Raw genomic sequence first — 14,697 nt, 5'->3', positions numbered from 1 at the left:
TTACCATTGCAACAAAAAGAATAAAATATCTAGGAATAAACCTACCTAAGGAGACAAAAGACCTGTATGCAGAAAATTATAAGACACTGATGAAAGAAATTAAAGATGATACAAATAGATGGAGAGATGTACCATGTTCTTGGATTGGAAGAATCAACATTGTGAAAATGACTCTACTACCCAAAGCAATCTACAGATTCAATGCAATCCCTATCAAACTACCACTGGCATTTTTCACAGAACTAGAACAAAAAATTTCACAATTTGTATGGAAACACAAAAGACCCCGAATAGCCAAAGCAATCTTGAGAACGAAAAATGGAGCTGGAGGCATCAGGCTCCCTGACTTCAGACTATACTACAAAGCTACAGTAGTCAAGACAGTATGGTACTGGCACAAAAACAGAAAGATAGATCAATGGAACAGGATAGAAAGCCCAGAGTTAAACCCACGGACATATGGTCACCTTATCTTTGATAAAGGAGGCAGGAATGTACAGTGGAGAAAGGACAGTCTCTTCAATAAGTGGTGCTGGGAAAACTGGATAGGGACATGTAAAAGTATGAGATTAGATCACTCCCTAACACCATACACAAAAATAAGCTCAAAATGGATTAAAGACCTAAATGTAAGGCCAGACACTATCAAACTCTTAGAGGAACACATAGGCAGAACACTCTATGACATAAATCACAGCAAGATCCTTTTTGACCCACCTCCTAGAGAAATGGAAATAAAGACAAAAATAAACACATGGGACCTAATGAAACTTCAAAGCTTTTGCACAGCAAAGGAAACCATAAACAAGACCAAAAGACAACCCTCAGAATGGGAGAAAATATTTGCAAATGAAGCAACTGACAAAGGATTAATCTCCAAAATTTATAAGCAGTTCATGCAGCTCAATAACAAAAAAACAAACAACCCAATCCAAAAATGGGCAGAAGACCTAAATAGACATTTCTCCAAAGAAGATATACAGACTGCCAACAAACACATGAAAGGATGCTCAACATCACTAATCATTAGAGAAATGCAAATCAAAACTACAATGAGATATCATCTCACACCAGTCAGAATGGCCATCATCAAAAAATCTAGAAACAATAAATGCTGGAGAGGGTGTGGAGAAAAGGGAACACTCTTGCACTGCTGGTGGGAATGTGAATTGGTACAGCCGCTATGGAGAACGGTATGGAGGTTCCTTAAAAAACTACAAATAGAACTACCATATGACCCAGCAATCCCACTACTGGGCATATACCCTGAGAAAGCCATAATTCAAAAGGAGACATGTACCAAAATGTTCATAGCAGCCCTATTTACAATAGCCTGGAGATGGAAACAACCTAAGTGTCCATCATCGGATGAATGGATAAAGAAGATGTGGCACATATATACAATGGAATATTACTCAGCCATAAAAAGAAATGAAATTGAGCTATTTGTAATGAGGTGGATAGACCTAGAGTCTGTCATACAGAGTGAAGTAAGTCATAAAGAGAAAGACAAATACTGTATGCTAACACATATATATGGAATTTAAGAAAAAAAAATGTCATGAAGAACCTAGGGGTAAGACAGGAATAAAGACACAGACCTACTAGAGAATGGACTTGAGGATATGGGGAGGGGGAAGGGTAAGCTGTGACAAAGTGAAAGAGCGGCATGGACATATATACACTACCAAACGTAAGATAGATAGCTAGTGGGAAGCAGCCGCATAGCACAGGGAGATCAGCTTGGTGCCTTGTGACCGCCTGGAGGGGTGGGATAGGGAGGCTGGGAGGGAGACGCAAAAGGGAGGGGATATGGAAACATATGTATATGTATAACTGATTAAATTTGTTATAAGGCAAAAAATTAAAAAAAAAAATTAAAAAAAAAAAAAGATTTCTATGAATATAACTAATACTAACAAAAAACATGAGGAACTTGGGTCTCCTTTCTTAAGTACAAAAAATAAAAGCAATTCTATCCTAAAAGAAATACTGTGCTGAACCCAACCCAACAGCATATGAATTTTTCCTTTACATTCAATTTTACTAAAATATTTTAAAATTCAAGTCACCATAATACATTTAAATGACATAAAAGCTAACATTTAAACATCTTAGATTACTAATATAAAATATAATAATAAATTTACTCATACCTGACTTTATTCAAAGTAACTTACCAAACATCTGTAATAGGGATCACCATAAAAATGTCTTTATTCAAGTCTGAATTAAAACTCATGCTTTAATTACAGCTAAGCTTCTACTACTAAAACTATACTCAATTATATTCAGTAGTCAACTTTAATAGGGATGAACTCATCATTGTTCCATCTTGCTGTTTACTTGTTCTGCTGGCTTCAGGAGAAGATTAACAATATCATTCCATCCTTTAAAATCACTATTAACTGGTTAGCCAGAGTTCTTACTTTCTTTCACCTTTTAAAGCAATGTATGCTAAATAAATAAATAATAGAGTCACGTATGCTTGTGGGAACAAATATGTGACATAATTTTAGTAATTATGGGCAATTCAATCCAGAGTCCAAAAGATGGCCGGCCATAAGGAATAAACTGTGGAATAATGTTCCATGAAGTTATCTGCAGAATTTATTTTTCATTCCATGAAACGGGAAATGCATGCCTCAAGGTTCAAAATCAAGCACTGATATTAGAAATTAACTAAATTTAGACATCGTTATTAAAATTTTTGACATTCAGAAAACATGGGATAATTTAGATATTTTTCTGAGGCCAACATAACAAGTTTTTACAAGCAAGTTAAAGGGACCTAAGAATATAAAATTATAATAAAAATGTATCCAGCAAAACAAATTATCTTTTAAAGATGGAACATATTAATGCAAAATAAGGTGCAATAAGACATAATGGTCATTTAACTTACCTGAACGCTACTTTTTTTAGTCCTGCATTTAACTAGGTAATTCTTCAGTAGGAGTGTTCTGGTCTGTCTCCAAACTCCAACTTCCCGAATTGCAGTAGCCATGTTTTCTGGATTAGTTTACTAAAGAAAGGAGATTGGAAAAAAAGAAATTGGAACCACACAGTCAAGTATATGCCATTTCTAATGTCAAAGACAGATTCTTCAGCCTCAGGCTAGATAGTTAAGCACACTCCACACTGTCTCTCCTACCCGGACAGAAGGCATGGAACGGTAACGTGAAGATCCTGAAAAGTAAATAGTAGCACGTGAAACAAGGGGGAACCGGAATTCCACTTTTTCTTTTCCAGTGTCCTCTAAACTGAACGCACTGGAAGTGGGCACTGGGACACAGAGAAAGCTCCGGAGGAAGCTCTCTAGTTCTGGCTCGGTAGGAAACGGAAGTCTTCTGCTCACGGAGAACGAGGAAACACCCAGTCTTTTATTCTTTTCTACATTCTCCTGTGCCCTTGTCCCCAAGCAACCCCGTTTACAGCAGTGTCAGACTGCAGTGATGAAAGATGAACCCAGCCAAACTCTCTCCTCTGAGTGGAGCTTCTTCCACAAGGTTGGGGGACAAAGCCCGCCGCTTTCTGCTCTGCTTCCTTCCAGCCACAGGGCCCTGAATGCGGCACATGCAGTCGCCGAAGTGCGTGGCCCGGTGGGGCAGGAAAACCCTATCTTGGCAGCTGGAAGATGGAAAAGAGGAGCCACGGGGAATCAAAAAGTAGCAGGGAGAGCAAATGAAACGAGGAGTTCAGGGAAGTAACGCAATGAAGTTGTTTATTAGCTCCTGTACTAACACCCAATCTGGGTAAACGTGGATCTAATCCTGCTCTGTGCACCAAACACTTGAGGAACTGAATTCACAGACAGACCCACTGCCCAGATCCAGATGGGTCACTGGGCGGCACACACGGACAGATCCAAACTGCACTGCAAAGGCTTCTGAAAACTAAACCGAAATTAGAACCACAGTTCAGAGAATGTGGGCAGAAACTGAAGACCTGAACCTAACCAGGTGGACAGCACACTAAAAGAAGACATCGATGCTCTCTACGGGATGAAAACAAAACCTGCAGTCTCACACAACCCAAAATGACTCCGGTAATGAAGCATCTGAAAATGTCAACTCTACCCACAGGTGCCACTGCCAAGATGACACAGATTTTGAAATTATCTGACTAAAACTTTAAAGCAGCTATTTAAAAAGTGCTCCAGCAAACAATGGCAAGAAAACTTTCATTTCATTCTTGAAAACAATGAAAGTGTCAGCAAAGAAACAAGGTATCAAGCAGCACCAAACAGTGATTTTAGAACAGAAAAACACAGCAACAAATAAACAAAATCCATACAATGGGCTCAAAACCAGAATGGAGACAACAGAACAACAGTCAGTAAACTTGATAGATCAAGAGAGGCTACTCAATCTGAACAAAAGAGAGGAAAGAGGTTTTGTTGTTGTTGCTGTTTTAACAATTAACAGTACCTCAGAGAACTGTGAGACGATAACAAACGGTCTAACGTTCAAACGATCAGAGACCCAGAAAGAGAGAAGTGTGTTAATGCTGCAAAACCTATTTACAGAATTACTGGCTGAAAACTTCCCAGATTTGGCCAGAGATGAAACACCTAAGAGTTTCAAGAAGCTTGATGAAACCCAGACAGGATAAATCGAAGGAAATCCACATTCAAACACATCGTGATTAAACTGCTAAAAATTAAAGACAGTGAAAAATCTTGAAAGCAGCCAGAGAATAACCACTGCATCACCTACAGGAATACTGCTTTGAATGAGAGCAAATTTCTCATAAGAAACTCCATGGCTCAACTGGGTACTCATACCCTGCTGGCGGGACTGCAAAGTGGTTTAGCTGCTGAGGAGAACAGTTTGGCCGTTCCCCAAAAGTTAAACAGAGTTCCTACATGATCCCACTATTCCATGGGGACTCAAACAAGTGCACGTTCACGCAGGGTCACAACTGCCAAGACGTAGAAACAGCCCAAATGTCTACCAACAGACGAAGGGAAAAACAAATCGTGGTGTATACACACAATGATTTACTATTTACCGTAAAGAGGAATGCAGTACTGATACATGCTACAACGTGGATGAACCTCCAAAACATTACGTTAAGTGAAAGAAGCCAGACACAAAAGGTCAAATAGGATTCCACTTATATGAAATTTCCAGAATACATAAATCCACAGAAATGGAATGCAGTCCAGTAGTTGCCAGAGGAGAAGGGGAGAAAGTGCTTAATGAGTACAGGGTTTCACTTTGGAGTGACGGAAACAAGTTTCACCTCGGTATACTTTTTGAGCTGTATGACCTAAATCACCGCATCACAGGCCCAGTAGCCCTCTTCCAGGCTAAGCTGACCCTCTGGAGGCCCCTGGGGCCCCTTCTGCGAGTGGACCTCTGTTGGAGCCACATCGCAGGTCTTCAAAGAGGTTATATGCAAGCAGAAGGCAGCCTGGCCGGGCTGCCGAGTGCACTCTCCGTGGTCCCTACTCCAAATGGCTCGGCCCCGTCACCTAAAAAGGTATCGAGAGGGCAGCTTGGAGGAGACACCAAAAAAGTCCCACTAAGCCTTCTTCAGAGAGATATTTGTTCTTTGTTTTATATAAAGCTATTTGATGGCAGCCACTGGTGTGACCCCCTCTACAACAAGAACAGTCTGTTCCAAGCTGGCTGACTGTCTCCACCTGGATAAAAAAGCAGGCAACTTTTTAGAGGCAGCTTGTCTTACCCCCCAAAAGGCAATATACATAATTAAAGTTTGGATCAAATAAACATCCTCTTTATATGTACAGTAGAGAGCTTTGTCTTAAATTTAGCGATGAGATTTAGACAACTTTTATTCCTTCTGTGTTTTTTTCTATTTTCTCAATTTTCCCATCAATATGTGTTCCTTATATGGTGGGGGAAAAAAAGTAATTACACAATTAGACATACTGTAAAAATATTAAATGAGTAAATTAAAAAGAGCAAAATTGCAGCAGCCAAGAAAGGAGGATACACTCAATAAATTCTTCCAACAGCCTCATTCCTGTTAGATCAGATCCTGCAATGAGTTGGTGATCATCTCTAGGCCGATGAAAGAAAGGAAGAGAGGAAGGAGGGAAGGAGGGAGGGTGGAAGGTAGAGAGAGGCAGACGGATCACACTCATTCGAGGATGATTTACTATGAAACATAGAAACACTAACCAATTTAACAGCAAGAACATTCTCAAGTTATCTGCCAAAACACATTTAGTGGGAGCCACTGAATTATTCATTCAAATTGAACGCTGCCTACTTGATGCTTCATTTTTAGAAAACAGGCCCCTCCTAAAGCAGCTGATGGACTCACAGTATTCTTCCTTCCTTTGAGAACTGCTCCCTGGACTCAGGGTTGAGTCTTTAACAGCCTTGCCTGAAGCCCATGAACCTGTGCACACACCCCGCCATTCCACCAGACACACCACGACTACCATCACCACGACCACCTCTGAGCGGTAGCACTTAAGTTTTCTCCGGGTAGAGAGGGATTTTTAACTAAGAGATCCAGAGACTGGGACTCATGGAAACAGTTAGATTAATAGAGGCATTTAAGAAAGTTCATACATTCTCGGTACTAAGCTTTCCCCTAAGGTTTGATACCTACTGTGTCCAAAACCTGATTCTTCTTCCTTGGACTATGTGAAATGCCCTATTATCTACCCAGTATATTTTATTTTCACTTAAGCTGGCCAGATCAGTTTCTATTTCTCGCATCAAAGGACTCAACCAGTGTAACAGTATAATGTGTTCTTAACTCCACGGTTAGAAAACTCCGAAGGGTAACAGCGGTTTTCAAAGTGAAGCGTGTCAGGAACAAAGGGAAATGTTAAAGACCCACATGCCTCCCTGCCTACTAAGTGTACAATTCCACTGACGCTAATGGGAGTGAGCGTGCAGGGCCCGATAAAAAGTGGAGAACCACTGATGTAGTTTTTAAAGTAGCTTTAAAGTAATATTAACAGGGAAACGTCTCTGCAGAAGATGATATACAATGACTAATCAAAGGAGTCACTTCAGTGTCTATTCAGCCTCAGTTTTGTCCTTTCTTCCAAAGCACAAAATCCCTTCTGAAGCAAAAGGTGTTTTCATGCTGTTTTCCTTTTGCCCCTGAGCTCTATTCTAGGTAGACTTTTCTTCCTCATCATTTTTCCTCAGCCAGAACGTCTTCTGTCTCAGCGCAGAAAGAATTCAGGGAGAGGCAGAGTGAGAGGGAAGGAAGAGTGTGTGACGCTTGTGAGAGATACAAGCCCACAGGCAAGGGAGTGCCGCCCTGAGAACTCAGTGGGCTACATTTTTATAAGCAAAGGAAAAGTGGGGAGGGGGCAAAAGACCACCTTCTTTTCATTCTTCAAGTCTTCCACTATTAACTCCTCCTACATGGTGGGCGGGGGAGTTTTTGACCCCATATGGCCCAACCGGGATCGTCATGGCGCTATGGAAAGGAGCAAAACGGCGGCACTGTTCCACATACTATGATATTGTAAATTATTTCAGGTTTTGGTGTAATGTCACCTTTCCCCGATATCTCTGCTCTTAGTGCATGCAGACATGTAAGCCCCTTCTCAAGGATCATTAACTTGCCGGCTTCACTTGCCGGCAGGATGTGGGTCTAATGCCACCATTGTTTTATTGTTTGGGGGCATGTCTCGTGCTTCTGCTGCTTGGTTCTGTTGTTAAGCAAACCTGCTTTCTTGCGTGACTGTTAACTTACAGGGTCTCCCATACTTTTTGATTTATGATCCCCTAGTGGGATTAACTATTTAATTACCTACTTTGTGTCCCTACTCTGTTCCTGTCAGAATGACCAAAAGAATAAATACACATAAAGCTGAAAATGGTGCCTGGAACATGGCAAGTAATTACACATGTTGATCACTGCTGTCTATAAAAGTAGTATAACTAATATCCTCAAGGGATAGATATCATACTCATGAAACAAGGACAAAGCAATGAAGAGAAAGCTGCGAGAGAATTTGGAAATGGAACAGACAGATAGAAATAAAATTCTTGCTAGCTGGGGAGAATGCCAAATTGGTGAGTTAGAATGAAGACGGAGTCAAGGAGATTCCCCCAGAATGGATGGCCAAAGGACAAAGGGAAGAAAATGCTGACCAGAAAGTACTCTGTTGTGAAGTATATAGATGAATCAGTGTTATGACTCACCTGCACAAACTGATGCTTCTTATATTCATAAGCTCCAGTCTAATCATGTGAAAAATGTTAAATTTCAATAACCTTGAACTTCCATCTACTCAAATTATTAAAACAAAACATCTTAAAGAAGAAAAATCAATTGACTGCTTGTTTTCTTCGAGAAAGTAAACACCTGGTTTGGGTGTTTGAAAACTAAAATGAAACATTCTTAACATTGATCCTTCATTAACTTTTAGTTTAATGTTCACCTAACCAGTGCCTTCAAGCTGTAGACAGGTTTTTATGAACTGACCACAATGAACCTCTTTGCCCACCTGGGCACCCACAACCCACAGAGTCTAAGCAGGTGCAATTTGAAGAGGGTCGTGGGGAATAAATCAGGCGAGGGTGGCTCTGCATCATGATGTGAAGCAGTAACTACTGTAAAAGGCTCCTTGCAAACCACACGTGCTGAGGGAAATATTGTGCTGCTTCTTCAAGTGCTGAGACCACAGTGTCTCTGAGAATTAATGTTTGTCCTTTGGGAGAAGACAGAAGGAAAAAGAAAAGAGGGGAGCCTGCACCTCCCACTGGTGGGGTGATCATAAAGTCCCCTCTGCTGCCCCCGCCCCACACTGCTTTGCAGGGTAGGGAGGGAGGATTTGGGATGGAGGAAGGATATGGGAAGGCAGTGCTTTCTATACTGAAGACCTCTGCCGAACATAAAGAGACGGTGTCTGAGCTGAAACCGAGCCCTATGGGCGGGGCAGTGAGGTTTCCTGAAAGAAAGGTGGAAATCCACCCCGCAGAGGTGACATGAAAGTGGCTCTTCTGACTCAAGTGCACAGCTGAAAACAGGGCTGCAAAGTTAGCAACGAGGCACGGCCAGCAAGGGGACATCTGTAAAAAGTTTAACTTGTCCTGTGCCTTTTCCTGGACCAAAAGAAAACCCATATTTAGCATAAAGCTCTAAATTTCCTCTTTCTACACTGCAATTCCCCTTAATTATCCCAAACGTTATAGCCTTATGTGGTGAGATTCAAAAGGACAAAAGCAAAAGGCAGTAAAGGATGCTTGGCCTGCCCCGCATTTAACGGCTGTAAGTGGGAAAAGAATCATACAGTCAACATCCAGCAGGAGTTTACTCACAAGTAACAGTTCACACAAGCCCAGGGCATTGTAAATAGAGACGACCAGACAACCGGAAAAAAGCAGCTTTTTGAGTAGACAACACATGTAAGACCTCTTTTGCAACGTATATTAGAAGAGGACCCTTGAAAGCACAAGTTAACAACTTAAGTACAATAAAACTTCTAACGGCATATTTTTAACAAATTGTACTTTTTGGAAAACTTATAATACTTGATACAGTTCCAAAGTCTTACCAAGGCAGTACCTTTAAAACTCTTTAACAAAGCCAATTCTTAACTGCTCAAGAACTATGACAAAGACACAGAAGTAAGGGTACAAAATTATTTTTAAGAATCTTTAAAGTGTCTTTCCATTGCTCCACAGCATATCTGGGGAATGTGTTAAGCTTGTTATAGAGCTTTAAATAATAATTAGTTTTATACACCTAGTATCACTTAAGGTTTAATTAAATATTTAACTTTTTGCTGGAGGAAGGAGGGAACGAAAAGTGCTCACTGAACTGAGAAAGCACCTTGAGACCGAAACACAAAACAAACGAGGCAGGCATCTCCACATAATCAATGGATCAGTTTATTACAGGGTAACTTACTCACAGGGTGGGCTCGGGATCAGGGGACAACGACCCGCAGCTGCACTCCCCACCGGCGGAGGCCACTGGGACGACTTTATGGTTAACCTAGAGTATGGAGGCAGGTGCTTGGAAACGGGACGTGTACTCCTAAGTCAAAATTCATGAATGGGTAACTAGTCTCGTGGGTGCCGGGAATATACATCATCATTGTTTGGGGACTAACGGAGCATAGAGGCCACCTGATCCTAACGATTATTAAAACAGTTTCTATTAACTGCAAAGCCTTGACAACAGAGAAGTGACTTACTGCACAGTTCAGTCCTGGGTAGGGTGGGTGAAAGGACAGGATAAACTGTAAGAGCCCAGGATGGCGTCAGTAATGCTAACAGCCATATATCCATATTTTTCCTAGATAAAAATAATTCACATTAAATCTAATAAATTGCAAGAAAACTGAAAGCCCACTAAAGCCCATCTTCCTTTTCTAATGTATTAATAGTTGACTTAAAGACTAAATTTACATAACCCAAAATTCAGTATCAGAAATTCACTACTGTATTAAAGAAACATTGATTACTATATTATATGTGCTATGAAATATATTTCACCTTTCTCAAAGCAGTAAAAATGTGCATGACCTTTAGAAATAACTGTCAGAAAAAATTATCTAGAATGTATTAATTTTAGTTCTGAGAGGAACAAATTAAGATTATATCCTATAAAACAAAGGAATTGAGCCATCCGAATGTTCACAGCCATCCTGGCAAAAGATGTGGTCAGTCACCTTAGCAAGTTTGAAAAGATTCCTGGAAAGGATCTTAGCTGAACGTATCCTCAACAGACGACTATTAGAGGTGACTTCTGATCCACCCAAGCAGAGCTGATTATTACTCCTTTGTTCCAATATATAAACTGTAATTGCAGTTACCATACTGTGTCATCATGATTTGTTTACATCTTAATCTTGAACTTGACCATGAAATCCGTGACAAAAAAAGATTGCCTTCTTTATCTTTGCTTCTCTACCACCCATGGTAATAATAAAACCAGTATCATCTTACCGCAAGTTCCTTTATCCAGATTTGCTGAGAGTCTTTATAGATCAAAGGTCTGTAACGGAGCCCGAGGGGGTTAAATCCAGCCCACAGCCTGTTTTGTACAGCCCAGCAGTTAGGAATGTTTTTCACATTTTTAAATCGGGGTGGGGGGGGAATCAAAGAATAACAGTATTTTGTGACATGTAAAAATTATAGGAAATTCAAATCTCGAGTCTAGAAATAAAGTGTTCTTGGAGCAGAGCCAGGCTCAGCTGTTTTTGTGCTGCCTGTGACTGCTTTGTGCTACAACAGCAGAGCTCAGTATCAAGACAGAGACCATGTGGTCCACAAAATCTAAAACATTTACTATCTGGCTCCTCACAGAAAAAGCTTGCTGACCACCGTTACAGACAAAAGGAGGAAGAAAGAAGAAAAGTGGAATAGTCATTAAACATTTACTGAGGGATTTATGCACCAAACTTTAAAAAAAACAAAACAAAACGGAGTTAGACACTGTCACTGACTTTGCAGATAGATAAAATTTAATATAATGTGATAAGTGCAACTGGGGGAAAGAGTCTGGGAAAGAGTGGAATGCAAATTCCAGGCAGGGAAAAAGAATGGAAGAACTAGACTCCCCAAAGGGGCTTGACTTGTGTAAAGAACAGGGAAACCTGCAATGAGGCAGAGGCTCGGGCAAAGTGAATTGGGGCAAAAAGGGCAGGCGTACCCTCTAGATGACACTGTTAGGACAGGCCCTGGAAACAGGTTGTCAAATACCTTGTATGCAAAATTAGACTAGACATCTTTGTGTACCCATACTTCCTTGAATGCACTTTTCATACCTAAGAATAATTGTTTAATTGCCTGGCAATCCCATATTTCACTAGTCCTTTCACTCTCCTAATCCCCAAACCCCCAAAGCTTCCACCCACAGCATCGCCCTCAAATGATGACCTTGATCCCCACTTCACTGAGAAACTGAAGCCATCAGGAGAAATTTCCAAAACGTTCCACTACCCCTTCTAGCCACCTACCTACAGCCGCATCAGAGATAATGTTATACATTTCAACAAGGTGCCATTTCGGCCTAAACCGAAGATTTTGTTTCCACTAGAACTCTGAGAGATAAAAGCTAAATGGAATCTGGTATCAACTATACCTTTAATTTAAGATTTATTTTTTAGAAGAAGAGGTTAAGAACATCTTTGGCAGATGACTTGAAAGAAGCTCCTGCCCAGCTACACACATCACTGGCTTCTCAACTAATAAAACAAAAGCACTATTGGGACTTCCTTGGTGGCGCAGTGGTTAAGAATCCACCTCCCAATGCAGGGGATACGGGTTCAATCCCTGGTCAGGGAACTAGATCCCACATGCATGCCACAACTAAGAGTTCGCATGTCACAACTAAGGAGCATGTGTGCCGCAACTAAAGGAGCTGGTGAGCTGCAACTAAGGAGCCTGCCTACCTCAACTAAGACCTGGCACAACCAGAAATAAATTTTTTTTAAAAGGCACTATTAAAATCAAGCCTTTTACAGGAATTCCATGGTGGTCCAGTGGTTAGGACTCAGCACTCTCACTGCCAAGGGCCAGGTTCAATCCCTGGTCGGGGAACTAAGATCTCACAAGCAGCGCAGCACAGTCAAAAAAAGAAATCAAGCCTTTTAACTTAACAGGGAATAAATTATAAATGTTCTCTTCTTCTCTAGTGTTTTAAAATTTACTGAAGGTAGTATAATAATAAAAGAAAATAATAATTGTCAATATGATTTAACCTAAATTTTATGACAGTATTTCTTGCTGAATGGGAAAATAATGCAACGGTATCCACATGACAAGTTATCCAATACCTTTTCTTATATATAACAGGTTCCTAAAAACTTGTGCTTAAAACTATTCTAGGACGATTAATTCACACACTAGCAAAGATTCCAATTTATGAGAATACTACGAAATTCTTTTATGCAATCTTCTTCTCAAGCTCAAGGGCAGAGATTACAAATCGTATTCATCTTGGCATTCTTGGCACATAGCTTAGCATCTAGAATATAAAAGACACTCAGATAAACCTGTAATGTGTTAATAAACTTGCTTTGACCCTGAATGCAAGATTTCCCTATACTGAATCCTGTTTGAAGGAAAATACACTTAAACAGCACATATTCCAGAATTAATGCCTTACTAGTTAGCTTTTAACCCAAATACCCCCAAGAGCCCTAACTGCCCTAATAATGTTCTCTTGTACGGAGTCTTCCCTAAAAATATGTAACATCGCTCTCTGGATAGAAGCAAAATATAGGGCATCACGGACGAGAATTTAGAGTCTGGCATCCCTGGGTTGGAAGCTCAGCCCTTTTGGCTAGTTGGGACCGAAATAAGTGACTTAACTTTTTTGGGAAGCGTTTTCCACATCTGCCCAATAGAATATGACTCCTCCGACCTCCAAAGGATGCTGGCAAGGCTGAACGAGATAATACTGAACCTGGCTCACGGCTGGGAGTCCAACATACACTCCTTTTCTCCCCTTCCGTTCCTGCACAACGTCCTCGATGGAAAGTAAACGTGACTGCCTTTATTCTTTCCGACTTATTAATTTAGAAACGTCTGTCCAAGCCTTGGGAGCCCAGGAGCAACCCTCCTGCAGCTATTAGCGCCGGCAGCCTCCCGAGCTTTCGCGTCTGCTATAGTATCAATACTTCCACGCCTGGAGCCTTGCGTTTCAGGAACCTGGGCATTTCCCCCCAAACCGTGCCCCGATCTCTGCGCATCTCTCCCGAACTCCTCCTAGCGCAGAGTGAGGAGCAGCCCGAAGCCCCCAAGGGAACCCGCGCTCGCGGCCAGGTGTTCAGAGGGAATTTCCTTCCCAACATCTCCGCCCTCCGTAACGGCGCCCTGAGGATGGAGACCACCCTGGCCAACCCAAGGCGGGGGTCCCGCGGCGACCCCGGCATCCGCACCCCGACACCCCGGGCGCGAACAGTATCCTCCTCCACAGGACGCGCCGCAACCGCGCTCCCCCGGACCTCGGGGACCCTCCTGCCCCCCGGCCGCCGGCTCGGCCCCCTCCGAGCCCCGCTTCACTCCGCGCCCCAGACCCCCCGGCTGCACCCACCACCCCTCCCCCGCCGGCCGCCCCTCCTCGACCCCTCACCCCCTCCCAGGGGTGACAGCCACCCCGGCGGGCCTCACACCCCGCAGCCCTGGGCGACCGCGTCACCTCAGGGCCGGGCCGCAGCGCCGACCGGCCGGGACACGCGGGGTCTGCGGAGACCACAGCTCGGAACTGTGTCCGAGAGGGCGGCCGCGCGCGCGCGCCCCCGACGCCTCAGGACGGGGAGGGCAGGGGCGGAGAGGGCAGGGCAGGGGCGGAGAGGGGAGGGCGCGGCGCCGGAAGCCGCGCTCCGCCCCGCGCAGGACGCACCTGAGGGCGGGGCACCCCGAGGACGCAGCCCGCAGACGGGCGCGCTCCCGCCGCTCGGCCCCGCGCATCCCGGCGCAGGCGCGGCGAGCGACCCTGGGGGCGGGGCTGTTAGGGACGGGGCTGTTAGGGGCAGGGCTTCTAGGGGCGGGGCTGCTAGGGGCGGGGCTGCTAGGGGCGGGGCTGCTAGGGGCGGGGCTGCTAGGGACGGGGCGAGCGGGCGCACCAAGGCCCGGGAGCCCTGCGTCCGCCTGGCCGCCCGTCTCTAAAGCGCGGCCTCGTGGCTCAGCCCCCGGGGCCCCCGGCGCCTCGGATCTGCCTCCTTCGTGGGGACCTCTCCCAGCTCCCCCCGGGACACAGGCAGAAACAACGGGCTTGAAGTCAGGGACTCCG

General features: G+C 43.4%; 1 protein-coding gene across 3 annotated transcripts in view; it reads right to left on the bottom strand.

The window, feature by feature from the left end:
* ABCA5 (ATP binding cassette subfamily A member 5) overlaps positions 1 to 14,186 on the bottom strand; it is a 70,280-nt gene extending 56,094 nt beyond the window's left edge. Inside the window, exons 1-3 of one of the 3 annotated variants that reach the window (XM_082604965.1) lie at positions 10,905 to 10,956; positions 10,151 to 10,251; positions 2,906 to 3,025 (exon numbers count right to left, since the gene is read on the bottom strand). In XM_082604965.1, coding sequence (XP_082461091.1) covers positions 2,906 to 3,007 — 102 coding nt within the window. In that variant the 5' untranslated portion in view covers positions 3,008 to 3,025; positions 10,151 to 10,251; positions 10,905 to 10,956. Of the gene's footprint in view, positions 1 to 2,905; positions 3,026 to 3,154; positions 3,188 to 10,150; positions 10,252 to 10,904; positions 10,957 to 14,103 lie in introns of those variants that run through there. The other 2 variants (XM_082604966.1, XM_082604967.1) reach the window with 2 other exon arrangements.
* Positions 14,187 to 14,697: the final 511 nt, after the last annotated feature.

Source organism: Mesoplodon mirus (assembly GCF_964341445.2).
Source record: "Mesoplodon mirus genome assembly, chromosome: 18".
Lineage (NCBI taxonomy): Eukaryota > Metazoa > Chordata > Mammalia > Artiodactyla > Ziphiidae > Mesoplodon > Mesoplodon mirus.
This window is presented reverse-complemented; position numbering and strand designations above follow the sequence as displayed.